Raw genomic sequence first — 27,088 nt, 5'->3', positions numbered from 1 at the left:
GATAAAATTATTCGTCAGCGGCGAGGATGCGGGAAGATTGATAAAACGCGTCGGAAAAGGAAGACAGAGGTAACGGGGAGGCCTCTAGCGCGGAACTCGGATCGATGTCCCGGCTGAAAAAGTTCGCGGCGAAGGCTGCGTCGAGGTCGATTTCAAGAGGTCGAGTTCAATTGTCAGAGAGTAATAACGGGGAGGGAAAGTGCAGACGAGTAAGAGCAAACAGGCCACGCCTGCATCTCGCGATCAATTAACTCCACGGTACGATTCTTAGAACAACGAGCGTTAGCAGCGGAGAGCTGCTACAGGATCCACTGAATTTTCCCAATGACATGCCACGATAAATTACGCTGAAACTAAACGATTCCACCCTCACATTCGTCTAACGGAGAACCAACGATGGTGATCTGAATATTTTCCACCCGGAACTAAACTTAAACGATAGCACAATCCCGAAAGCTATCGAAAAATTCGTCCTCGAATCCCCGTGGCGGTAATTCAATCGCCTCCCTCATCCCTGTGCCTCGACGTATCCGACGATACTTTGCACACCGTGAGCAGCGCGTAGGAACGAGGTCTATATCAGATTTAGACGCGATCGCGTCGAAACGCGGCTCGGAGGGTGAGAGAACGGGGGTGCGGAGAGGGTGACGGGACCGAGAATCGATAAAATTCCCCCGACAGGGTCTCGGCGAACGTATCCATCGGGCTACGTAGACGCGATCATCGGACGCGGCTCGCGCCTCCTATATTTTCTGGTAAAGACAGGCAACGGTTACCCCTGGTGCGAACGTAATTACGCCCAGGAACGAGGTACCGGGCAGGGAAGCTTACATGTAAATTGCTGCTTAAAGCTCGATCCTGGCCGTCAATCCCGGCGAGCTAGATTAGAAAAAGCAGGCAGCCTCTTACACGGTTCACTAGTCACGAGGTTAGAGGCCGTAGGAAGCTTGCGAGACGCGAAAGAGAATGGATATTCGGTGGAAGATAGAGCCTGCCGGAGGAGGAGCAAACGTAGAACCTGGTCGTGCGATAACTCGGACGATTCGCATCGGTTGGATCGATAATCAAACGTAGCGGAGGATCCCGTCGACGCCCCTAATCTGGCGCTAGCAGATGTAACGACGCGGTTAAACGTCGAGGTCGTTACGAAGTCGGTCCTTGAAACGATTTCCACGGGAGCAGGATAATTGATTAGCGGTGGCACTGACTCTACGACGAGCCCCGCACTTTTTCACGATTTCAATCGTTTACGATGCTGTTCGATTGTACCGTTCGAAGCGCGGCATTTTTTATTCTATCGTTCGAGCGAGAATTGATAAAAGAAGAGTACAGGAAATAGTATTATTTTCATCGAACAGTTCGACCGTGTTCGAATCGGGCTAATTTCAAAACTGATCGAGCCCGTGTACGCTCTTCGTTAACGCTCGCTTTATTGGATTTCATTTAGGTAGCCTATTGTGTTTGCACGTAATCCACGGACGTTCTAATTCAGGGAATCAAGCCGCTTTGCAACATTATTGTTTCCATTTAAGCAAACAGCCCTTCTAAACCTGAATCATTGAATATTCAAATATTGAAATTTTCGTTAGCAAAAATCCATTCGCCGGGAAAAGTAGTTGAACCAATCTCCGACGCTGTCCCGCGGAAATGATTCACGAGGCAGGGATCTCTTTGAAAATTGATTCGCCGGAAGAGACGTCGACGCTGGAGTGCTTTCCACGCAGTATCGCCTTCCTTTCTATTGCACCACCTGTTACTGTACACCCGGTATATTTGTAAACGTACTCCGCGTTCCATTTACCAGCGCCCTTTCGCCGATGCTCCGGGAAAAGAGGCGAAATATAAGAGGATATTTTTACCGCGGCCTCGCGTCGACCGCTTGCACACCACTTACACGGTCGAGGGCCTTCGAGATTTCTCGTTCGCGGCCAAGGAAGTTTTTTGCAAATTCCACGAGCGCCCCGCGATATTTCATCGACGAGGGGCGCTCAAAGAAACGATCCCTGATAACGTTCGACCTCCGAAATGCCTCCGATAAAACGTCGCGCGACGTCAAACGTCGCCCCATATAACCGTGCGGTGTGCAAACTCGAGGCGATTCGTTGCCTTCGAGGATGCGCATATTCCTCGATCCCATCCGCGAGCCTAGGTCTATCTTCGTTTACGTATTTCCCCGTGACTGGAAACGAGATTGGCGGTGTCGTGAAAGGAATCGCGAAGAGTGGTTCGTTGCTCTCGAAAATGGTCGGGTGCAACGTCGAATTCGAGGAATGATTGATTCCAGACAGGGATCCGGTGATCGATTCGGGGGCGTGCTTCTTCGCCAGCACCGGGGAAAAACAGGACCTGGCCTGCGTTCGCAATTAAGATGCGTGTATAGAAGCCAGGAGGACGGCGAGACGGCGGAATCAGCGTCGAACGCGACGCGAATACCTCTCGCGTTCGGAATAACGTTGTACGACGCGAACGCGCTCCATCCGCGAAGGCGAAATCGGATTTGCCGGATTTGTTATGCTCATGAAACGCGAAAATCGAGACGCGCGCCGACGAACCGGCTCTCACCCTGGCGTCATCCACTCCCACCGCGCACCCTCGCGTGTTTATTAAATCAATTTTCCGTGGGAAACTGCCGGCGGCACGGTTTTTTCGATGGACATTAACGTTGCCCCATCTCCCTCACTCTTTCTCTTTATCACACTCTTCGAAGAGACGCCAAGTATCGGACAAGCGCTTCGTGATTCGACGACGACGCGAAACGAGCAATAAAACCGGGGACGTGGATTTCTCCCGTGGCACTTCCATGTCGTACATACGAAATCAAGGCAATGAACTTCGCGCGCTGGTCCGTTATACCACAGTCCGAGTTTTCATCGCGTCGCTGGCAGTCCCGACACGTTCGGCCAATAGAAAGAAACCGAGACAAATAGCCGAACAGAGAGGAAAACTGAGGGCGGGAAAGTGAAACGATACGTTCGTCAAGGGTCTCGGTAGCCAGGAGGAAGTAATTAACTCTCGTCTGGCCTATTAACGTAATGAAAAGAAAGGTGGGTTTTACGGTGAATGGAATGTTACGCGGTTCTAAGTGAAACACTCTAAAAAGGAGAAACAGAATAATGAGAAATAATCGAGGCGAGATAGCGAGGATCTCGCCGCGATCGAACCCCTCCCCATTGTTTTCCGTCTTTCGTCGAATCCCGAACGATGTCGCAATTAAAGTTCCTTCGGAGATCGTTTCGATAGCGAGCGGCGAGAACGATAACGATATCTGGACGCGCCGGAGAAACGATCTCCAGACGCGGTGGTCTGACCCAGCGAGCCCTATTCCCCTGGCGATCGCCGCTGAAACGCTACGAGGATCGTTTGCGAAAAGCGGTCGAAATAGAGGCGGTAGTAACGGTTAATGCCAGACTTACGGAGAGAGCAACGGGAGACGGAGAGGGACGAGCGTAGATTGAGCAAGAAAAAAAAAAAAAAAATGAAATTCCCTCGTAATGGGCCGTGATAGCGTCCCGTGGGTAAACGGGTTGCGATCAAATTAGAGACGAAGCCTCGAAACGTTGTAAAATTTTATTTTACAGCCCGAAGGGCAATTCGTGCGAGACCATGGGCCCGCGCCATCTCGTTCCTCCGCGAAGGTGGCGCGTGCACATCTGCAGACGCCATTAGCGGCTCGAAATGTAGCGCCGAAACAGCACGAAATAGCTGGGCGACGTTAACGGGAACGAGGGCTCGTGGACTCGGTTCCTAACGGCTCGAACGCAAATTCACCGAACGCTTAGCCTGGTTGACGCTCGACCGCCTCGCGATAGAACAGTGTCTACCCGTTCACGCGTGCCGTGATCTCCCGACTGCCACCGCGTACACCTATCCATCCACCATTCCCACGCGCGTCCATGTAGTGTACGTACGAGGGTAGTATCTCTACGTTACATGGGTGCGCATACGCGAGCAAGTTGAACGCGAGTACGAACGTACGGACGGGGGTTTGCTGCATTTCAACGCTCTCTTGCATTGGATTGCGGTTGAAGCGGGGCATAGGTGCTTCGGCGGTGGCACAGGCTGCTCGAATATATCACGGTGGTAACGCGGGCTGGTGGCGCGGCTAGGTCGCAGGCACACGTGAGCCGCACGGCCGGGATCGCATTCAGGTAAATACCTCTCCATATAACGGGTGCACATAAAGGAGAGGGCGCATGGGGTATGAAGAGAGGAGAGAAGCAGATAGCACCCGGATAATAGCGGAGAACCATCCGCCAGAAAATCTCTTCCAGTGGATATAGCAGGGCGTCGGGACTGGGAGGAGAACGGGGGGGAATGGTGGGTACGGGGTCGTAATATAATGGATATACGCGGTGCCTTCATGCAATGCATACTAAGCTCGTCTGACCGTTCGCGTAAGCCAGCCTCTGCTGCCGGTTGCCTGCGCCACGTTTTTTGGCCTCGACGCTCCGCACCGTGGCCCTGGCATGGTCGCGTCGAGTCGCGATTAAACCGCAGACCACCTGTGCTAGCCCGGTGAATCGCATCGGGATTAGATTATCCGATTGAACCTAATAATTGGGACCATTTGCCGAGTAACCGTCCTCTCTGGTTTCTTGCTTTGAGGATTCCACTGGTTTAAGGTTTCAGAGGGAGAGAGAGAGAGAGAGAGCGTTAGCGGTGGCAAGCGACGATGCCTTCACCGAGAGCGAGGCCCCGAGCCTTGGTAATAAAAAGATGATTGCGATGTCTCCTCGCGGAGGTTAGAAAACCTTTGCGGGCCACGATCCTCGATTTAATTATGGCTTAATCCGACGGGGCTCTGCAGTCTTTCGAAATTTATGAGAGTTATAACGACGACCCGTGAGGAAACCGTGATAATCCACCGGGTACGATTGCAAAGAACCATCCGCGTTATCAATCGGCGGTTCGAAACGGATTTATGTTAAACGCCCGAACGGACGCCGCGAAAACGCTTTCATCAATCGCGCCGAACCGTTCCGTCACGGTCCCATTAACGTTTGTATTCAATTTCAAGATCTATTGGACACGATGAATCATTAAGCGGGGATTCAATCTGCCTCGCATAAACAATTAACCGCGTTTCCCGTTGGCGTCGTGCCTGCTTCGCTGATCGTCGTGTAAATTGTCAGATAAACGCTCGAATTTCCATCGCGATCGAAAAAGGTCGACCCGTCGGCGTCGTGAATCGAAAGCGATCCACCGAAAGCTCGCAACACTCGCCCGGCTCGAACCGATCCAAGTTGGACAGAGGCGACCGAGCGAACGCAGCAGCGACAAAAAATTCTCGACGAAACGTTTTTTCCTCTGGTTCTACGTTAAAACTGTAGTTCACGATAGGCCGTAATTAACGCTGGTTCGCGGTCCGCGCGCGATCGCCACCATAAATGGATCATCGAGAAAGCCGCAATCGAATTCGGAGGCCGTAGTTCGCGGGCAAATCCGAAACAGATCGGCTGGCAGTAAATTCGGTAAATGGCCGCACGCACTGCCGCCAGCCTCTGCGCATAGTTCACCCAGTTTATTCGGAAAAATTAACGCTTAAGCCCCCGGATAAAATGATACTAAACGACCGTTGATCCCGATAAGCTCTCTGCCCGTAGCCAGTGATACGCGCGTGTACCAGCTACATCCAGTAGTATATACCAGACTGTGCGCGGCCCACTCTACGCTAGAGCAGGATCTGTTACAGCAGTCTGTTAGAAACGGATACCATTCCGTTTCTCCTGGATCTCTCTCTTCCCCCTATATATATATATGACCACAGGTATATACCCTACTCTCTGTTTTCTCGTTTTTTTTTTTTTCCCCCCAGTCCCTTCCTTCCTCCAGCGCTCTAGCTCTTTCTCCATCCGCGCGTACGTTCTCGTTATCGTGGCGATATTTCAGTTAGCGGGCTTAACGGAGGCGATCTCTGTCTGGTCTCGCGGAGAGTTTTCGCGAAACGGTGTACAGGATCAGCGAGGCTCGGGGCGAAGGCACGAAAACAGGAGGACGGGCTCGGTCGATGCCGCGAAATGGATGGCAGCGTCGCGGCGCCATCACGGGCAGTTAAACTTAACGCCTATTTACGCGGCGGCAACGAAAATTAACATGGCGTATTTCGCGCGGCGAAATGGCCAACGATTCGTTCGAATTCGAACGGGCCACCTGCCAGCGGAATCGATAATTGTCCGCGAGTAATGTCTCGTCGTTACGCGTTTACCGGGGCCTAATTGCCGGAAATATTGCTCGTTTACGCGATGTTCGTGACGCGCGAGCGCGATTGAAAACATTGCCGGCGTCGAAGGCGACGGGACGTTCCGATTAATCGAGGAGTATCGACGATTCGAGGAGCTCGCGATGGATCCAATGGCCCCGACGTGGTTTCGGGTCCCTTCTGCACGTTTTGGTCCCTTCGGAGGGTGCCAAATGCAGCCCACGCATATAATCAAAGTCTACGGGAACTTAATTTACGGCGAATTCCGTATCCAGTCGGTCTCTTTGCCGGGCAAGTGCGAGGAAATTGGTGTCCGTCGCGCGAGAAACTTTGACGCGATCTTTAATTGGAAAGCGCGATGAAGCCGGAAATGGAAATCGAGTCTCGTTCCCGCTTTGGTAAAAATTTTGTTTATTAAGCTGCGAGAGACCCTTGGCATTACATCTTCCTCACCTTTGTCACCGATTAACGTCAACGCGAGAAACCGAAAGAGCTTCTATTAACGCGCTTATTATTCTTTCCACCTGCAACCGTGCAACTATTATCGAATTAAATTAATTACTAACGCGTTTAATAAGGCAGCCGTATTAAATTACTGAATTATGAAATTAATTTATATTATTGCAATTAATTTTGTTAATAAAAGCTTGGAGTTGTGAATTAACCATGCCTCGCTCTGGTATATCGATTATCCTCTAATTTTCTGACGTTTTTCCTTTTGCTGTATGGCACCCGCGAGTATCGAATGTGATACGTTTTCGGAGAAATTATTTGTATTCCTCATTAACAAGGAAATTTAATGGACTCTGTATAGCCGGATTAAAGAGAGACGCATCTGTTCTCAGATAAATGTAATAATTAAGCACGCATTAAACGGATATCTGTCTAGAAGCAAACAAGCTTGAAATTGCAAGGAAAACGCAGCAAACAAACACATGTTGATGACTGTCAACGTTACTGACTTTACCAGAGGTGTTCGAGGGTCTCGAAGTGAGTAACGAGAAACCGGATCGGATCGAACGATGCCCTCAGAGATCAGACGAAACGGCGTGTTGCGTGAAACTCGATGATACCGCTTCACGTCCACGGCTCTTTGCTCATCCAATGATTGACGTACGCCTAGCAATCAGCCTTAAGACAAACTGAAGCTTACGAGGAGACACGAGTTGACGTCGATACATATTCATGCAAGCGTGCATTCACTGGGAAAGCAGGCACCGCGACTCGCAAAACTAACGGGGATTTTAAAGGATCGTGAAATCGGACGCACAATCGATTCTCAGAAATATCACTCGACCTCCAATTTAAACTGGAATCGAATTTCTGCTACGAAATGTATTTATTCGCGTTATCAACGTCTCTGGCGCTACATTTGTCCGTATCTGATGTCGTTTCATGAATACTTTAATTGATAGCGACACGAATATTGTTATTTGAAAGGGTGGATGAAATATCGTGGAAAAAAAAAGCAAGCGATATACTGGCAGAAACAGTTTGCGCGACCTTTGAACGGTGGTACGGAAAATATGACATTTTGCGATGCAGGCGCAGTTTGCCTCCCTCTCTGAAGTGAATATATATGTACATATAAATTTTAACGAATAAACTCCAAAAATTTGTTAGAATAAATTTATCACGCGTCAGTAACACTTCATCGCCTAACAAAAAATAAATCTACTACGATCGGTTCTACTGCGACATTCTAATCTACTTTCTAGGCCTGACACGGCCGACTGAACGCGCCTGACATAACGTTGACTCGTACCACTGCGGTCGGTTTAATCACGCGACCAGCGTCTCACGGTGCGTCGCGTCGGGGCTGTGAAAACGCAATCTCTGACCGAGAAGACGTTCAGGACGTGTCTTTTTGCCAGCAGCGAAACGCATCGGGATATCTAAATTCATTAACGGCTGTTTCACGAAGTTTAATTAAATAAGAAACTCTAGGGGACCTTTTGTTCCTACGGCGAGAGGGAAACAGGGAGGACGAGCGATAACGGGGAAACGTAGGTTGGCGGTGAAGAAGAAGAAGTGGAAGAAGAAGAAGAAAGAGCAACAAGAGGGTGAAGTGAGGGAAGATGGATGCCAGGACAATCGAGAAAGTAGAAATTGTTCGTCGATCGTTCGACGCGAAAGGTTAACGCGTCGTTACACGGCGCATTTGTTCCGCGTACGACTCGGCTCCTTTTTTTTTTCTCTTCTACCCACTCGCTGCGTGGACGTCGATCGATGAGAACTCCCACCACCAGCGGTTTTCGTAACATAACGAAAATATAAGCGAGCAAAGTTATACGAGGAATTCAAATAAACGTTTGCCGCCGCCAATCTGGAAAAAAAGCAGAGGTTCGCGAACTTTCGTAATTAGCAGGGTGAAATTTTGAAACGAGCCTCGCGGTTGGTTTCGCGTGCTGTGCTCGACGCGTTGTTCTTTCGTCCTCCCTTTGCCGCGTTCATGCAATTTCTCGAATTGCAAAGTCGCCCGCGATACACTTATGAAAACGTTTCCGCTATCAGGCCGAGTTTATAACGGTCAGAGGCCGCGAGCAAATAAAATTCTTCGCGAAACGGGAAAACATATTTCGCCTTTCGTCCGTTAGCTCGGTGTTTAAGCCGCGACCGTATTAATGCCATCTCTTTTTTCGTTCTGCTTTTAATATTTCATCAGAACGTTCTTTTAACCACTTTTGCGGCTCTAATCGTCATTTCTTCTACAAGCAGGACGTTCGCACAACAACGGTGTTTCACTTTAGAACCGAGAAGTCTGCGGTGTGTTAATGAAAATTAAGAAACATTCCTCTGGCTGCCTCTGATGCGGGACACAAATATTTAAACACGTATTTCGGGATGTTTAACCGAGTGATTCGCGGCTCTTTTAATAGCTCTTTATGCCGTTGTTGGTCAATTTAACCGGCACAATATTTTGACATTCAATTAAAATAAAATAGCTTCGTAATTCCTGTCATAAATGCCGGTAAAATTCGCACCGCGAACCACACCACGTGCGTGACTTTATATTAGCAAAATTATCAGCTTTTAACCAGCAACATAAATCATTCTTAACTACACGTGAATAGATGTATTATAAATACGCGCGTGCAATGGTCCTTATTAGAACAGATTAATCTACAAACACACAACCCGTTCTTCCTCCCCGCGCAGCGATCCACTCGAAAACATCAGAACTGCCTTGCGGTTTCGCAACTTTAATAGCCGGTTCATTGAATTCGCGTTTGTCGCTCTAATTTCCAGCGGACAGCGACCGATCCTAAGGGCCGTCGAGTTGTTCGCGAAAGTTTTCTCGTCGCGCAGCCCCACGCAAGTTTTGCCCATACACAGCCGCGTCCGAACAATGACGTTAGAAGGGAGGAGAACAGCCGGGGGAAGGCTGTCAGATGGCGAGGCCGCGATAGCCGTACCCGCGGCGGCTTTCGCGCGACACTGTGTAGGCCTGATTTATGTATATACACACACACACAGACATACACACAATTGTACACGCGTGCACAATTGTGCGCGCGATTGCCTGGCCACGAGCGCGCACCGACGCGACCAACGAGACGACTACGACGAATCGTATCTCGAACGGAAGGCGCAACGTCGCCCATTGTTCCGTCCTGGGCTCCGACGTTTGACATCACCGACGTTTCCTTCGCGCTTTAAACAAACCCATTCCGCTATCGCCACGCCTGCTCGCTCTTGCCGTTCCCTTTTATCTACCGACCATTCTATACCGCTAATCTACGATACATTTTGCAATTGTCGAAACCTGGCCGGAATCATTATTTCCGGCCGAGACCCTCTCGAATTTGTTTCTACAGAAATCGATCGCTCCTCAGGCTAGGAGATGGAATCGATGCAACGCTGGTAATATTTAGTTGTATTTTATAGTTGAAAAAATTCCAGCTCGAAGAGGTTAAAATTAGATACGTTTAAGGAGAGGGAATATAAAGATTCGAAGATAGTTTCCCTTCCCCCTGGTCGGGAAAAAAATCTTCTTAGTCTGTCCCTATCCCCGTCGGCCGATTCAATTTCACGTCGATGGCGACGATCCCGTTCATCCCGCTCGCTTCGCCGTTCCCCGCTGCGATACGCCTGGCTCCCCGAGACTCGATATCGACTCGATCCCCGTACCGAAAGACTTCTTTCGGTAAAATTCATTTCCAAAGAAATATCCGAGAGATGTCCTCCCCCTAGCAATCAGCGGGCGACGCGACGCGACGACGCGCAATCCCGCTCTCTGGCTGGTAGGCGAGAAATCGGCAGGGTGAAAAGAAGGCAGCCCTGGTGCTCCCGTCGAACCGCCCCGTTACTTTCCACTCGGCCACCCCTTTGCTGCGAAACGTAATTTTGTTTCTCCGATTTTAAGCGACGCTCCGGGCCCTAATTTTGTTAAATGAGTTGTTTGCTAACACGGTTAAATTCGCGAACAGACGTCGAGGCAAGCAGGGTCGTGGCGGGCGGACCGGGCGAGCGGAGCTTCCTGCCTGGCCTCCCCGTCGATCCGTCGGCCGGTCGACCGACCAGCCAGTAACGAACCGGCCGACAGGGTCTCGTACGGGTAATGGTTTGACATGGTTATTGACGTTTCAGGCCGAAATCTAATTATTTGATATACGTGCTTGTCTGCCGTCACTACGGAATACAGATACGTCAGCCATCACCGCTACTGCTACGATCTACGGGCTCCCCCTTTTCTCTCCGTGAGGCGAGATCGTTCCGGCCGGCACCGATATTTCCACGTCCACCATCGGCGGACACCATCGATGGTAATTGCACGCTAACGCGTAATTCTAACGTACGCGCAAACGCGAACCGGAGCAAACAAACGATTCTTCCTGCTCGTGGTTAATTGCCATTCGCGAGGTATTACGTTTCGCTAACCGCGAGAAAGATTAGTTCCCAGAGATGTGAAGTAAGAGGCAGGCGGGTTTAGTTTGTTCGTTAGCGAATGTTAATTGGTAATGATCGCGGTACGAGTTAAAAGCTGGCCAATGGGAACGCTGCGTCCAGGAACGATCCGTGTAGTAGCCGGACACCAATTTGCGTAGCAGTGTCAATTGCGCGGGGAAACAGCCCGTGTCACCGCGAGACTAAGAGTCCGTCGATAGGCTAGCCGCTCGGCTGGTTGCCAGCGAGAAACTTGCCATGATTATTATCTGCTTATTCCCCGTGGAAAAAGCGATACCCGTCGGAACGAAAGATTAAAACTCTGTCGACCCACTTAATTGTTTGTCGTGGGTACGCGGCGCGGGCAGAAGCGCGGGGGATGAAACTCCACGGTTGAACTAATTGAATATTTATTTACACGCTCGGGATCTCGCATTTCATCGGCGAATGCCAAATTCCCGGTCTTTAATTCCATGGAAATCGAAACGCGGCACCGCCGGAAGCGGCGCGACTCGCCCGTTCTCCACCCCTCGATAAAATTTACCGTCGTTCACTCGATACACGTTACATTTTCCACTCAACCAACGATAAGTACTCGAACACGCGCGCGTACCCGCGTGTACGTGTGCGAGTCTACCCAGATGCGGTTAGTTACTGTCTGATCACACAGGGATGGTCGGTCGCGTTGCTCCGTAACAACGTTAGGTTATAGGCTGGCTCGTAATATGCGCCCCCTCACAAGCCCCCTCGCCAACCCCCGCCGCCGTCTACAAGAGGGAATCTCTGTAAACCAAGTGCACGGTTAGCATTGGTGGTAGTTCAGTTGCCATACTACACACGGCACCCGTGTGTTCCGCCGGTGTACTTAACATAATTATAGGATGCTGTCGCATTGTTCCGCGTCACGATGCCTTCGGGACAAACGGCGGCAAAGATCGAACTTTGGTCCACGAGCCACCTACTGATTTCCGTTTCAATCTCGTGCCTCGCCACTCGACAAACAATGGCCGCGTCTACCTATACACGGGAGGAATGGGAAACGCGACTCGAATAGCGTCAGGTCACGGATGAAAGAGTATATAGCGGACGTCAATCGGATCAATCGTTGTAGGTATGCACGTTAGATCCGGCCAAGACGGAACGATTAATTTTCGACCGTTAACAGGACCGTGCGACGCGAAAGAAAAAGATCATCCGTGATCATTAGCACGTGGCGTCAAAGCCTCCGTGTCCCCTCTCTGTTCGTCTTTCTTTTTTTCTCCTTTCGTAAACATGATTTATTAATGGAGTTTCCCCGTGAAAGTCGATAGACGCGCGTATCCGTGCGCGCCGCTTAAATGTCAAAAGGCTTTCCACGGTACGCGCCGGGGAACACGCGGGGCTTTTATGATTTCATCGTGAAACCTCACCTACGCCGATTATAAGTAACGCAAATTGCGTCTCCCAACGGTGGCGCTCCGGAAAATCTGGAAACGGAAGAACCGATGGGGGCCGTGCGGATAGATGGAGGGGTCGCGCGAAGTGGAGCAGCCCCGAAGGAGGAGGGAAAGTTGTACACCTCGGCGCGAATCGGCGCAAAATCGATTCGTGTTTTCAGCGCCGTGCAACAAAAAGGCCGTGGCACATCAAAGGACGCAAGCCGATCGGACGGCTTTCCAGGCGAATATTCAACATAGCCAGGCACACGCGGAAATTTAGCCGCTTAATGTAAAAAAGGAACAACGTTGGAAGAAAGGAAAAACGAGGGAGAGAAAAAAAAAGGGAGGAAACGCAGGGGAGTGTGCTTTTGCCCCACGCCACTTTTCTTCCCTCCGCTTTCTCTTCCTTTTTTCACATTTTTTCTCTATCCCACCTACTCTCTTCCTCTCTCTCTCTCTCTTCGATCTCTCCAATCTCTTTGCCTCCCTTTCTCCCTGTTTCGCACTCTTTCTCCTCGTTCATCCCGTAAAAGTAGAGCGGCTCGTCCCAACCGGTCTGCCATCAGCGGTGGTGGCCTCTCCTTCCCATCTCGTCTCGTTTTTTTTCCCCCGATATTTCCTCGTCTACTAATAGGAAGGCCCGTCAATTGCGCTTTCCACAAAGCTCTCTTCCCGTTGCTTTGCGAGCGCCAAGCTCTCCTACGGCGAAAGAGCACAGATGCACCCCGGCGGATACACGTCTCTACGCCTATAGGGGCACAAACGCGCGCGTACGTATGCACACCGGGTATCCTGCCTTCCTGTGTATCCACGCGGTTCTGCGTCAACGAGTGCCACCGTGTTATACACACACCCCCGTCTACTCTCTGATGCATGCGTCCTTACATGTGTGTCTACAGACGTGTGTGTACGCGGACAAGTAGCCGGCGACACAAACACGGACTTTACGCTCTGCCCGTCTGCGTACCCTCCTCTGAATAGTGTCTTTCAGGCAAGTAACATCGTAATTTCATTAAGTTCCTGTCGCTCTCCACCCTGGCTCGCCTCGTCTCTCTCTGTCCGCGCGCCCGCCTCTTTCTCTCAGCTACTGTATCGTTATCCACCTCGGTTCGTCACTCATTTTCTCACGAACAATGCGCAAACGTATCGCAAGAACCGAACGAATCCACAGAATTGCTGCATTTCGAGTGGATCTTCGCGCAAGCAATAATCTCGAACGGTTGTACGCGTTGGAATCGCACGATTCTTTCCGCCCCTGTCCAATACTCGACCAGTTCCGGCGGGCATCCGCGATACAACCGCGCCTCTCCACGCCTTCGAAGCAACGCGTAATAGCCGATAGATCGGCGCGCACCGAGCGTGCTTATTAACCATATTCGATAGACGATTAATAGTTACCGGAATATTCAGCGAGGCCGTCGGATTATAATTTTGTTGCACGCCCGGCGTAATGCCGTGCACGCCGATTAAGCGCGAGCTCTATTTAACGATCGGCCCGATAGCAAGCGAGTGCCGCAATTTCATCGTGGCATTAATGCGATGTAAATGAACTTGATAACAATTACGCGGCAGCCTACACCGTCCCGGGTTACCCAAACGAATCGACCGAGGGTTATCGAAACGAACGGATGCGAAACCAATTTTTTCTCGTTCGCAGAGACGCGTGGCGTTCTCGCATTTTGAAACGACACGTATACCGTGAGAGGAAGTATCGAGGAGAAACAGCCCCGGACGAGAAGCATGAAGAGAATCGAGAGGAAGGCATGGATGCAAACGTCTGGGTTTCGTGACAGGCGAGCCGTTCTTTACGACTTGGTTCGTTGTCAACGAAACCTGCACGATCTGCAACCACATCGACGATGCGTCACCAACGCGAATCGCAACGTTTTCCATTTGTTGTATAAATATCGTACGCAAACGTACACCGCACGGGGACTATGTGTACACGGTGCACCAGGAGAGGTGCGAGGGGCAGAGGGGGCGGTGGAAAAAAATCGGGCAAAAAAATAACTCCAACGCGGTTGAACTCCGGCCTAGCGCTTGCCAGACGTGAAAAAGGAAAAATCTCGAAACGGAGAAAAAATGACGCGAGAACGAAGCGCGGCCGCGCGATGATTAATACCCGTCTCCGGCCGATGAAAAAAAAGGGGTTGCAGAGTATAACGATGGCCGGTAGCCGGGTCGCTTAATCGTTAATATTAATGAACAGGGGTGGGTTTAAAAAATGCGACGCCGTAGAATGTTTCATCGCGGACAAAACGAATTTAGAAGAATCTCACGATGAAATTGCGTACGTGTATTAAGCGGGAAGGGTTTCTCGGGTGCACGGAGAGGTTTATTTCCGCGTGGCGTACATTTCGATTACGGCGGTTAGGGGAGGCAAGTAAAACAGAAAGATCCCGGGAAGTTGGCGTGACTCGTAACCCTAGGAGGGTTCGAAAGATCCTAATCGTTAACGATCACACGGTACTCGCGCTACATACGCTCGCACGATGGGGAAGGCCCAACGAGGCGGGGCGAGGAGAGGCGAGGAAGGCCTCCCAGGAAAGGAAGAACGGAAGACACTCGAGAGGTCTACTTAGGGGTTTACTTAACTCGAGATTAACTCGGAGTTAATTCACTTAGAAGGAGTTGGCCCCGACACCGCTTCGGGCTGCTATTAGGTATTACCACTTGCATCAGTATTACCAGTTTACCGGAGTCACGTTGCCGGAGCATGTGGCAATCTCTTTCTCGCTCTCGAGTCGAGAACCCCTTAAACTTCGACCTTACACTACCACCCCTTCTGGTATTCTTCCGCCCTTCCCTCGGTATCTCCTCGAGAGCTGATAACTTTCACTGCGTGTACGCGAGCACTCGCATTGGAAATCTTCGCGATCAATTTCCCGTTAACGTCACCAGGCTCTGCCTATAGCTCGTTACAGAGGACACAGAGAAACGTGCTAGATCCCATCTACGCAATCTGGTTCCGACAGAGATAGTTAATCCACGGGGTTAATATCCGATTACGTTAACATCATTATCGTTAGTCCTCGTTATACGGTTTGTCAGTATTTACACACGCGCGGGGACGCGCGTACACTCGTGTACTCGAACGTATCGGGGAGGTACGCACGAGGGAGATGCGCATTCCATCGAATCCAGTCGGCGAACGAGGTCGAACCAATCGGAAATGTGTCGCGTATTGGCCATTAACGGGACAGATCGAGCGAACACTCTTCTCTTAGCGACTCGACCAGTCATTTGGACGTCGAAGGCCGAAACGAGAGGCTTAACAGACCGCTATGACGCTCGCAGCTCGCAATATATTGGAAATCACACCACGCATGGCATAATAACGAAGCGGCCCCCCCAATTGTCTATCACCTGCGAATGGCTGGACGCGTGTCATCGTACGTGCACGTACACGTCTGGGCACACGCGTGCACTCCAGGTAAATTCCACGCGAACCACCGGCCGTTAAATACACACCGACCGTACACCTCTTGCTCTCGGTTCCCGTGTGAATCGCTGGCTGCATGAATAGCTATGCGAAATCGCCGGTCGAACAGGCGCGAATTCGCATCGGCCGCGTGAGAATCGTTTAAACGTCACGAACTGTATCTGTCAAACGAGTCGCAAAGGGGTTGGCGAGCGGCGGGGCTCCGAGCGATAGAAAATTTTTCGCGTCACCGCTCGTGCGTCACGAGACGCGCGAACGCGATGTTATTTACGTACGCCAAAAACATTATAGAAATCCACCTCTTTTACCTCGGATTTATTTTTAACCCCTATCGGTTGGTATTTTGTAGCTACGCGCTTGCTTTTTTTTATTTTCCGTATTTTTTTCCTTCTCTTTTTGCAATTTTTATTTTTTTTTTTAACCTTCCTTTCTCTCGTTTCTATTCTGACACTCCCCCCGCACGAAATCCGAGCGTTATCGGGACGCGAGTTCTGTAGCGCGAACGTCGACCAGTTGTTCGCGTGAAATCGACTCTGGTCGTTTTGAAAATCGTTTCGATGCCCAACACGCTGGTCAAATAGGACACTGTGAATGACACTTGAAAAACGTTGAATAACTCGTCCCCCCGCCCGAACGATCCGCCAAATAACTAGCCTCGCAAAGAAAAAAAAAACGAGAGGAAAGCAGAGCAAACGATTAATTCGGTTGTAGGGAGCAGAGAGTTTTTCATATAATAGAACGGACGGACGTAACGCGTTCGAGTTACCAGCTTCGATTATTCGACGTAAATCGCTACTGGTCTCATTGGTGTACGCGTTCATCCCTTCCCATTGAAACGCTCTGGCCTCCTTGGCACAATACCTGGCCTCGCCATAGCGACCCTATTACTTCGTCGAACCATTTCTGTTCTTCAATTACTCGATACCTCCCACTTTTGCCTTTCCTTTTTATCATCCTCATCCCCATCAGCAACCCTCTCTCCTCCGCCGACATCAGACATCCCCTACCCCTCTCCCGCCTCGCCCGCACACCGTATTTCGCATTATTAAGGGTCATCCTACCCTAGCGTTGTATTCAACCGAGGCGGGATCGATTTTCGTCCTCTCGCGAGTGCATGCGTGCACCTGCAACCTTCGGGAGGAACTGACGGGATAAGAATAACTCGCTGGAACCTACTGGATACACCCTTCTCGCGTCGTTTACTGCTCGACGTGTTATACTTGACAAAAATCTACGTTCAAAGACGAAAGGCAAGATATCGGTGTGTCGTTTGAAACGCACAGGGGGTGAGTCGACTACAAGACGAGTCGAAACAAAAAGGCTGACTTTGGGGGGAAAAAACTAACCTCGAGCGTTCGATCGAGTACCTGCTAGTCTAAAATTTGTGAAAGGAAAAGTATTTGGGAACAACGATACGCTTTCCCGTACGCGTTTCCGTTCCCACGCCCGACTCCCGTATAATCAATCGGCGCGTCGACGCGGAAATTGCGTTTATACGAATTCGCAAACCCTGTAGCGTTCAATTTCCACCGGCAGGGTAGCCGCTAATTGATAGATCCCTAATTCCATAAACCTATAATTCCGCGGGGTCGAAATTCTATAAATCTGACGCATTGACGCAAGCTGGAACACACACGGCGGACTATCCGGGCCAGAAATAAAAGTTGATATCGAACCGTAAATACAGACAGCATCCCCCGGATGCCACTCAAATTCCATTTTCACCGCCTTCAACCGCCGCTCCCCGGGGCTACGTGTTCCGGTCTTGTCGCAAGTATACGAGGCAGTGATCGAACTGTCCGAGCGAATCAGCCCGTCGCACCGTCCGATACGTGCATGCCTCTCCTCCATCTCTCTCTCTCCCTCTCTCTGCACTTCTCTTTCTAACCGTCCCTCTGTCACCCGTTTGCTCGCACACGCACGTGTACGCGAACAGAAGGCGATGACAGCTCTCGTGACAGCCACGTGACGTTTGCGGGTATTCCGCTAGGCATCTAATTATCGTTCGCCACGCAGAATGCGAAACGGTGCACCGTACCCGGGAATTCTTTAGTAAATTTACATAAGAACGGAGATCAGAGGTAGCTAAAGTTATCAAGAAGAATTCTCGTTTGCTTTTGGCTGAAAAAACTCACCGGGGGATCGTTCGATTCCGTTTAAATCGTCGCAAACAATGCGAGAATTATCATTATATAATCTATCATCGCGATATCGTTAATTAAGACATCCAGTTTAGATTACGCAACGGTAATTTCGCCGTTATCCGTGTCATCCGAGTCATCCGAATGGTCGATCGCTCCCTCTGAATAATTAGAGACGAAAGAATTAATTTTACAATCACCGAAATGTGTCAAAGGAAATCCATCGGCGTCGATTTCAAAGATAGCCCAAATCTGATACGAGCACGTATCAGTCTATCTCCGTTACAGAGGATTTAATCATCGTTATTGGAATTAAAAAAAAAATATTCCCATCGCCCTAGACGCGAAATCCTGTGTTCTTCGTGAACCCACCCCTCTATCCGCGATGTGATGTCTCCCTGTTTCACAACTAGTCCGTTCTCCATACAGACCGACAGTGAAAGAGGGAAAGAGAGAGAGAGAGAGAAAGAGAGAGAGAGGAAGACCAACCCTTGTGGAACTCATCCCTCCAGCTCGGCTGCGGAGTGGCGCCGGTGAAAGCCACTCCTGATCATTCGCGCGTACTATATTATTTTTACCTCCGCAACTAGAGCGGCGAAACACGCAGGCGTTATCAAACACGGCTTTGTCTAACTTTAATTGAAAATATTGGAATAAATCTTCCAATAGACATTGTTAGGCGAAACTGCCGCGCCACCGATGCCGTACGGGCAACGCGCGCGCTAACAGATAGGGGTGAGACCGTGGGTGCCAACGGGGATGCCGGAGGGCGCGCGAAACAGGGCAGCGCGCGTAGGAAGGGACGGCAGGGTTGGCGGGTGGTTTGGGGACGAGTAACTGGATGACTGATGAGTGGAACAGAGCCGCACGAGCGTCAACGAGCGAACCAGAAGAGGTAAATAGCCATTTGCGGTCGAGTTTCTACCGAAGGTTTCGCTGTTCCAAAAATGGCAACCAGCCTCGTCGCGGGCAACGGACCGTTTTGGCAATTCGAATCAATCCCAGTGCCTATTTCCCTCCTGGCCAGAAGCTGCGACGCCGCCAGCTACAGCGTCACCTTTATTTCGCAGCCCGTGGAAACAGTTTACGCCGTATCAGCGTTTCCGTCGGTGCGGCAAATGGACTTCGCCTGTGACCGTTCCCTCTTTCATTTTACCGCCCCTGACCGGCGTGCCCTCGCTACCGGTGCACAAAGTAACCGGTTATTATCGCCAGTTTCGCCGCTCTGAAATTTCATTCAGCGATTTTCGGACGGGGCTTCCGTCGACTCGAAACTACCCGGTCGAGGGAATTAGAAGGTCTCCAGCGTCTACCGCTATCTGACGAATATACACCGTGAATCGACGGGTTGACGGTCCGCGAATCTCTCTGACCGATCAATTAGGAGCAACAAATTACGTTGAAATAGATGCACTGGTTCGAAGAGAAAGAAAAACAGGAAACGCTCGTAAATGGCAAGCGGGGAGGGGAAAAAATGGCCGGGCGGCCAGGCTAGGATTGAACCGTTTTCAAGCTCCGAACGGGCCTTCGTCCCGGTAATGACGATAACGAATCGTCGTAATGGCGGCAGGCAGCCGGTCGTTGTCGACGCTCTGACGACAACGCCGTCGCTTTGGAATTTGAAGCGCGACAGGCAACATAGGTAGGCACGAGCGACGACGGTTATCGGAGTCGATCATTCAATTTTGCGCTGCAAATTGTCCGCGCCGGAAACTCATATCCGGGCACTTCCGGTTCACCCTGGTCCCGCCTCTCGCCCCCGTCGGGAAGAGGAGTCTCGCGAAAGGGCGTCCCCGCTGAATGGCCCGGTTCAAGAGAGAACTAGGAACCCGAACAGCGCAGACTGCCAACGAAAGAGGGGTACAGGGAGAATCGAAAAAGAGAGAGAAGGAGAAGTGATCCAAGGACAGACAGGGGAGAATCGAGGAACGGAGAGGCTGCGGGTTGGATAGGCTGGGACTCCTGGCTTGGATGAGCGACGAGCACGCTTCCGGTTGATTGCTCGTCGTCCTGGCAGGACCATTCGCGTCATTACCGATTTTGTCGAGGATGGAGCTTCACCTGCACTTCACTCTGATACTCGATCTCGTTGCCACTGTGGCAAAATTCATTGCAAAATGTTGCAGATTATACTGTACGATTAGTTTGATCTTCGTCATTAGAGTAGGTAAAGCACAGACAGCGTCGGGTTGACCACCAGTCGGGTCTCCTTGATTTTTGTACTTTTTCCAACTTCGTCCTCGCGTGGTGGAGACGAGCCACCGAGTTCGCGATCCCCCGAGTGACGGTAAAATGTGATTATTAAACTGGAACCGTATCTAATCCGAGCATTACTATTCATCGTCACGTCGCCGTCAAACCGGCGGATCTAGCGGAATTATTCTCGTCAATCTGAACTCTATTGGGAGTCGAAATCGCGCGTGCACCGCTTCACGGTCTCTTTGATCCCTTACTTTCTCCCGCGTTTTTTCTACGTTGTCCCCCTTTCTGTCACTCGCCGCAATTCCACCGTGGGAAACGCCAGATCAAAGCCAGAAAAACCGTTCCACCGTGGGCCCACGAAATCGGTCGTTAATTATCGTGAAATCACCGACGTTCGATTGACGGACAGAAAGCGTTATTAGTCGACGCGCGGAACGAGCGGCATGCAAAGGTGGCAAGGACAACGACGAACCGATGCAAATCGGGATTTGTCGAATTGATCGGCGTTGCACGCATCGGACCGGTAATTAGGCTGCAGATACTAACTATTATCGGCTGCGCCTACAATTAGTGCCTTTTAGCGGGCACGGTCTAAATTTTCCAACTGTTTCGGTAAACACGTCGAGGCGTTCCACGCGGACGATGATACTGGCTTCATTAACGGCTTATACTCCACTTAACCGGCTCGTTTGTACAGATTACGCCGGAGAAAATCGCACTATAAACTCCGGCAGGCCGGCAGCGAAAGTCTCGTAAAATTATGCAGAAATCTGCTCAACGAGCCCTCCACTTATGAGTACGTATCGGCTCCCGGACGTCCACCCTCCGTGTAGACTGCACGTTTTCCGATTAACGTAAATTTCATCGATACACTCGTTTCGCTTCATCCGCGATTCCCGACCGTCCGATGTGTACTCGATAAACTCGTCGCCGTTCTTCCACGAACGGAACAGCCAGTGTGCACGTCGATGAAAATTTGCACGTTCGAACGGGCAGGGATTTCTTGCTCCGATTATTCTCTAAAACTGCGTCCAGAAATGAAATTCTCAGGTAATCAAGCGGGACGAACGCAAATACCGCCGCGTTATCCCAGGACTAGTCCAGGAATAGTCCGGCGAAAATAAACAATCAACAGCTACGAGTTACATCCATACGGGTTATCGATCGACGAGCGTGTTGTCGTTCAGCCGGCCGCCATTAATCATGCACGATCTTGATGGACGTTCAATCGACGGCACGGTCAAGCGTTTCCCCCGATGGCATACCTATATCCGGTCCCGACACCGACGTTTCTCGCGATTCCTCGCTAATTTCGCGACGACACCGATTGTTTGTCGCGCGTTCTACGTCGGAACGATGCCGCTTGGGATCTTCGAACAGAAGCGAGCGAGTCACAAAGCGGATCTGTGGCTGCTCGCGTCGACGTCTTCGTACGCGCATCGGGGTTGATCGACGACTGTGATTTTTCCTCGCGATTTTCAACGCTTTCCTACGCTGCACATTTCGCCACGTTTCGTTCGTGTTCCATTCGTTCCCCGATTCGCCGATAGAAACGACTATTTGTAACGCTCCGGAACGATACCAACTAATTGCTCTACGTGAAAGGTAATAACGCGTGCTGTTCTATTATGCATCGTGCTCCATCATCCATCGCTCGACATGTTCGAGAAACACCGGACACTGTGTGTGACGCGTTACAGGAATTTTTACACAGCAACGATGTTGAATCGTTCTACATTTTTATTCTCTCCCCCTTTCTCTCGTTCGATTCAGATGTTCTACGAGTTCCCAAGAGGACTTGGCGAAAAATCGATCCGACCCATTCTTCCGCGTTACACTTTTACTCCTCTGACCCAAATACTGTTAACCGACTGGAAGAAATCCTACAGTTCCCGTATACACGAGCAGGTGTACGTGCAAGACTGAACAGTGCAACTCGTACTCAGACCTGATTACATTCGCGAAACTAGTTGACGGACAGCAAAAGACACTCGCCGTTGGAAATTTCGTCGGGACGAGACGCGAGGCACAACGAGGCACGCCGTCGACGGACGGCATGAAAGCGCTTACCTTCCGCAAAGGCGCGCTCGAAGTGGCTTTTGTGCGCGATTCACGGCGTCGAGAATAGTTGCCGGTGTGCGTAACACCAATGGCATTACCCGGCGACGGTTTCGCTCGAGTGACGAGCGCCGATAGCGTCACACAGTTCACCGGGATTCGTTTAACGCGATTCAAACGAAAGTTGGCGAAGTTCGTCCGGTTACGCGACAACGTCGGTGTCAGCGCGCGTTGCTCTGTAGGCGCGAAGTCGGGAGAATCGGCTTCAATAAGGCGCAACTTTCAGCTCGCCTCGATTCCGCGACTACGAGGAGTTCCCAGCCGTTCCAAGCGCGGATGGAAGATCGACGAGACACGGGTTACAACGGTGGGAGTTCACCTCGTGGATGGAAAAATTAGTTGAACGAGAGTCGTCGAATTTCGCGGGGGAGACAATAACCGAAACGGGGGTTGGGACGCGTGGTCGGTAATTGGGGCGGTTTCGCGAGCGCGACGACGATCCACGCGGAGAATCGCTTTTGTCGCGACCGTTTAGAACGCGACGAGGCGAACCGTCGAGGAAAGAAGTTGGCCAGCCTACTAAAAATTCAAAACGCGGGCGAATTTCCACGGCGAATAAATTTCCAAGTTTTCCGCGCGAGAACAGCCAAGCAAATACGCCGCTGCTGGCTTATCCAACCCCGGGACGAGCTGGAAAGTTTGACGCATTGCCGGTGAATAAACCGAAACGATTGTAACGCGAGGTTTGCGTAAAGAAAGGGGGAGACGAACTTTTAAACCGTACGTCGCGTGTTACGTGAATTCTATAATAGCATCCCGAAGTAATAAGGATAAAAAGAAGAGTATTTCACGTTTATACGCTGTTGTCTCTTTTAGCAAACGTCACGCCGATCCAGAGGGCAACCAAGATAAATTATGAATAAGAGTCAATCGAATATAACGACGACGTAAGTAACTGGTACCAAACTACGTATAGGAAGCAGCACCTCGATCGAAAGTATACTTTTTAAAATGTATCAATGCCTGGTGGAATAGTTCCGAGTTGAAAAATCGTGACGCCCCACCATCGATAACTCTATCCTCAGAGGCTGATGGAAAAGACTACCTGTCGTCGCCCCGAGGAAGAATATCGCATCTACGGAGACAGAGCATGTCCTTGACTGCCGTTATCAACCATCGTCGGGGTCTTCTCGGGTAATATCAATTCTAGTTCTCCAACCTTCCGTTCTCGATATTTTCCAGGCCAGATTGCACGTGTGTACGCGAATGGAGACGCGACAGAAATACACGCGAAATGTGTCCGATTGATTTAATCGTGTCTGGCGTTAATAACGTATCGAAGCTAAAATATTATTCCGTCCCGCGTGGTCACCGGTGAAACATTGCAACGCAGAAAGCGTATAATTTCGCGATCATTGAATTCAGTTTTCGAACGAAATATTTTCAGCCGGACGGTCCAGCGATTCGTTTCAATTTATTTCCCAACGCGCATTGACGCGAAACTGGACCCGTGGGCACGCTTAAATACTTCCCAAGTATTCTGTAAACGTAAAACAAATTCCGCCTGCTGTAGTTTTTAATCGGCCTCGTTCTCGATATTCCCTTTCGACAGGACGTTGATTTCAGGGATAGGCAGCAACATGTCGCTACCCTCCTGCATCACTCAGGATCAAGAATTTTTAACGGGTCAGACGGCAGGTTGCAAAATGCCGTTGCTGAACAATCATAATCACGCGGAGAAGAACGATCACGAGCTGCAGAAGCAGAGACCCAATTTTCTCCCGCTGTCGCCCGTCAACGCGGTTTACGTACCTGTGCACGCTTTCGACCCCGCGAAAGGTGAGCACGGATTAGATTCATCGTTTTCAGTGGCGAGTACACCCGACGATATTTGGCAATTTCGTTCGACAGCCAAGCAACAGATGATCGATCATCCGTTGAAGCCAGTCGAGAAGAGAACGTGTCATTGGAAAATGGTGTCCATCATGAGCACCCTTTACGCGAAATTGCTGATAGTAATTGGACTCGCTGTCCCCGTCACGGCCAGCGTGACGGAAAGGGTACCAGTGTATTTAAACAAGGTGATACACGCGCCTTTACCGATACCAGAAGATTTCTATCTCTAAGAGTTACCTCGCCTGTCCAGGGATTCTACTTGTACCTGTACGTGGTCAGTGTCGCGTTCGTGATCGCGATGTACGTTACCGTCTTAAGGGACAAAACCGTGAGGCACCCGACGGAGAAGAACAAGAACGAGCAGGCCCTGAGACTCGACGAGAACGGTGACCGCGCGGACGTTTGCCAGGTAAAGTTTGCCCATCGAAAATATTTAATCGCCCCTGAAATGAACCTGGGATCAGGTGCTCTCGCCTCGCGCGGCCGATGTTTGTCTTTGACAAAGCGTCAGAAACGATCAGGAACGATCCCTTTCGAGGTGTTTCGACCCGCGCGGCTGTTGACTGTCGCTGGCCAATTACCACGTCCACGGGGACGATTCAACCGGTGAATTATTCAGCGCGTGGACATTTTCCGAAACGAGGTTGAGGCGGATCGTGTCGATGGGTTTTTTTTTTTTTTAATTAGCGGGCCGCATTCCGTCGTGCGCGAAAACCAGGTACAATGAAATCTTTGTTCGACAGGCGCAACAGTACGGCAGCTTTTGTCTGAGGCTTGGCGCGGTGGGATTTGGCGCCGGCTCGTTGGTATTTACGGGATTGCAAATTGGGGCGGAAATAGCTTCCGGCCCGTTCAGGGCGATTACACCGGGTGCCAGGCTGTTGCTGGTCACGGCCCAGATGCACTTCATATTTCTCAACAGCAAGTGTCTCAGTCTGGCGAGGCACACCGCCCTCGCGAAGTTAGGCCTGATGCACATGATCGCGACCAACCTATGCGAGTGGCTGCAGGTACACCGAGCTATGCGCCAAAACCGGCGACTATTTTAACCTTGTAAACTGTCGCGTTTCGAGGCAACCTGATATGTACTTTATCCGCGTCGAGTTTACTTTGAAAGTGAGCCGAAAACACAACCACCGTGTGTAACTAATTCGTTAGCCGAGTCAATTTGTTCGTTGCCCTTATCAAACAACGGTGCGAGCACGGGAACAGTGGCGAATGTTTCATCGATAATCCAATCGAATAAAAAGGAAAACGCGTCAGCGAAAATGATATGATTTTGAGCGTACTCGACGTTTCGACGGGCTTTAATTCCAACGAGCGCTGTCGGTGTCGATTAACCTCGTTCGGCGTTTATCAAAGTCGATACACGCTGTTGACTCCAGTATCGATGGGAACGCGACTTAAAGCGGCTACGCCTGCGATCCCCGTTTTCCAGTGAAATCAAAGTAGTCGATTAACGGTGACGCGTACCATTTCGTAAGCCGCGTGACGGAAGGTAGGAAAATTCGTCGAACAACCGAGTGCGTGGGCTCGACGATGAATTTTTCACGCGTCCTCAAGCATTCCGTTTGTTTGCCAAGGCGTTGGTCGAGGAGACGCAACACGAGATCGATCAACTGGGCCACACGCACGACAACGAGGTCGGGATACTGAAGTCCCTACTCAGAGACGCCAGTCCGTTCCTTTTCCCCTGCACAATTGAATTCAGTTTAATTTGCGCGGTGATACTGTTCGAGATGTGGAAGAGGGTGGACGAGAAGATCGATGCAAAGAGCGAGAGCTCGACGAGGTCTTCGTATCACCTTAGCATAGATTGCAGCAGCTCTCACAGGTCAGGCCGGAGATTTAATTAAATCGATAGGAAGATCCTCCCCGTCCCAATCCGTTAATTTGTTAATGCGATATCGTTGAGATTTTAAGACCGTTCCGTTCCGACATTTTCTTGCGAATCTTTCCAGGGGTCTCTTCGGCGGGATTCTGATCGTCGCCGCGACGATATTGAGTTTGATCATGTTCTTCGTACTGAAGGAAGCCAATGTGAACATTGCGATCGTTCAGGTGACCGCGTTGGACGGTACCATACTCCTGTTGGGTAAATTATCTATCTATCTGTCTATTCCGTGCGTTTCTTCGGATCGAAATAAGTGTTCGACGATTTTCTGCAGGCATGATCGCTTCGGTTGCGGGCACGTTGAAGCTGCAAGCTCTGCAGCAGAAGATCGTCAGACCATCGGACTTGGACACTACTTTATTGGCCGCTGCTCAAGCCGGAGTCTACCTGCATTGTCTGTTTGGAGTCGTAGGCGATATATTGACGATGGGACCGACTTGGCTGTTATCATTGATCACAGATCTGTTGGCTCTGATACAGAGCACCAGTCAAACGTTGCTCATTAAAGTAAGACCGTGATTATCTCGTCGAGGAGAAATTATCCCGTTGAACGTTCCGTCTTAAATGATTATTTCTAGATCGCCTGGGGTAGACGTTGCTCTAGGAACGATAAACCCGGCAAAGAGTTAATCACGTTCCTGATAGTGGTCAACATCGCCCTATGGACGGTGAACACTCTGGAGAAATCCCGCGCAGGTGTTCGACCCGACCACTTACGATTCTTTGGGGTATGGGCATGGACGATCATCACGCACGTGTCCATGCCATTGGCCATATTCTACCGGTTCCACTCTGCCATCTGTTTGTTCGAGATATGGAAGACGTGTTACAAGAGCAGATCCAACAGTGCCGTACAAACCCCCTACTGACTCGTCCTTTTTGCCGCAGCGATTTTCATACGATGATTATAAGAAAACTGTTATACTAAATAAAAAAAAAAATAAAAAAAAA

General features: G+C 50.5%; 1 protein-coding gene across 2 annotated transcripts; it reads left to right on the top strand.

The window, feature by feature from the left end:
- The first annotated feature begins 695 nt into the window (after window positions 1-695).
- Window positions 696-27,088, top strand: LOC143429109 (proton channel OtopLc). 2 transcript variants are annotated; one of them, XM_076904556.1, is made up of 11 exons: window positions 696-710; window positions 23,244-23,294; window positions 23,383-23,541; window positions 23,960-24,186; window positions 24,259-24,428; window positions 24,494-24,652; window positions 24,987-25,253; window positions 25,827-26,077; window positions 26,205-26,338; window positions 26,412-26,644; window positions 26,716-27,088. In XM_076904556.1, the coding sequence occupies exons 2-11, from the start codon at window positions 23,263-23,265 to the stop codon at window positions 27,004-27,006; spliced, it is 1,923 nt and encodes a 640-aa protein (XP_076760671.1). In that variant the 5' UTR covers window positions 696-710; window positions 23,244-23,262; the 3' UTR covers window positions 27,007-27,088. The 2 variants fall into 2 exon arrangements, with proteins under 2 accessions (XP_076760671.1, XP_076760673.1); XM_076904558.1 differs by lacking the exons at window positions 696-710; window positions 23,244-23,294 and having other exon boundaries at window positions 23,417-23,541; window positions 23,974-24,186.

The sequence above is a fragment of the Xylocopa sonorina genome, chromosome 11 (assembly GCF_050948175.1).
Source record: "Xylocopa sonorina isolate GNS202 chromosome 11, iyXylSono1_principal, whole genome shotgun sequence".
NCBI lineage: Eukaryota > Metazoa > Arthropoda > Insecta > Hymenoptera > Apidae > Xylocopa > Xylocopa sonorina.
Note: the sequence above shows the minus strand (reverse complement) of the source record. Positions and strands in the feature narration are given on the sequence as shown.

Coding starts and splice junctions, on each gene's coding strand:
- LOC143429109 (XM_076904556.1), top strand. CDS start 23,263: ATGAATAAGAGTCAATCGAATATAACGACGAC. Junction 23,295..23,382: donor CAATCGAATATAACGACGAC/GTAAGTAACTGG, acceptor CTGGTGGAATAG/TTCCGAGTTGAAAAATCGTG. Junction 24,187..24,258: donor CGCTTTCGACCCCGCGAAAG/GTGAGCACGGAT, acceptor TTCGTTCGACAG/CCAAGCAACAGATGATCGAT.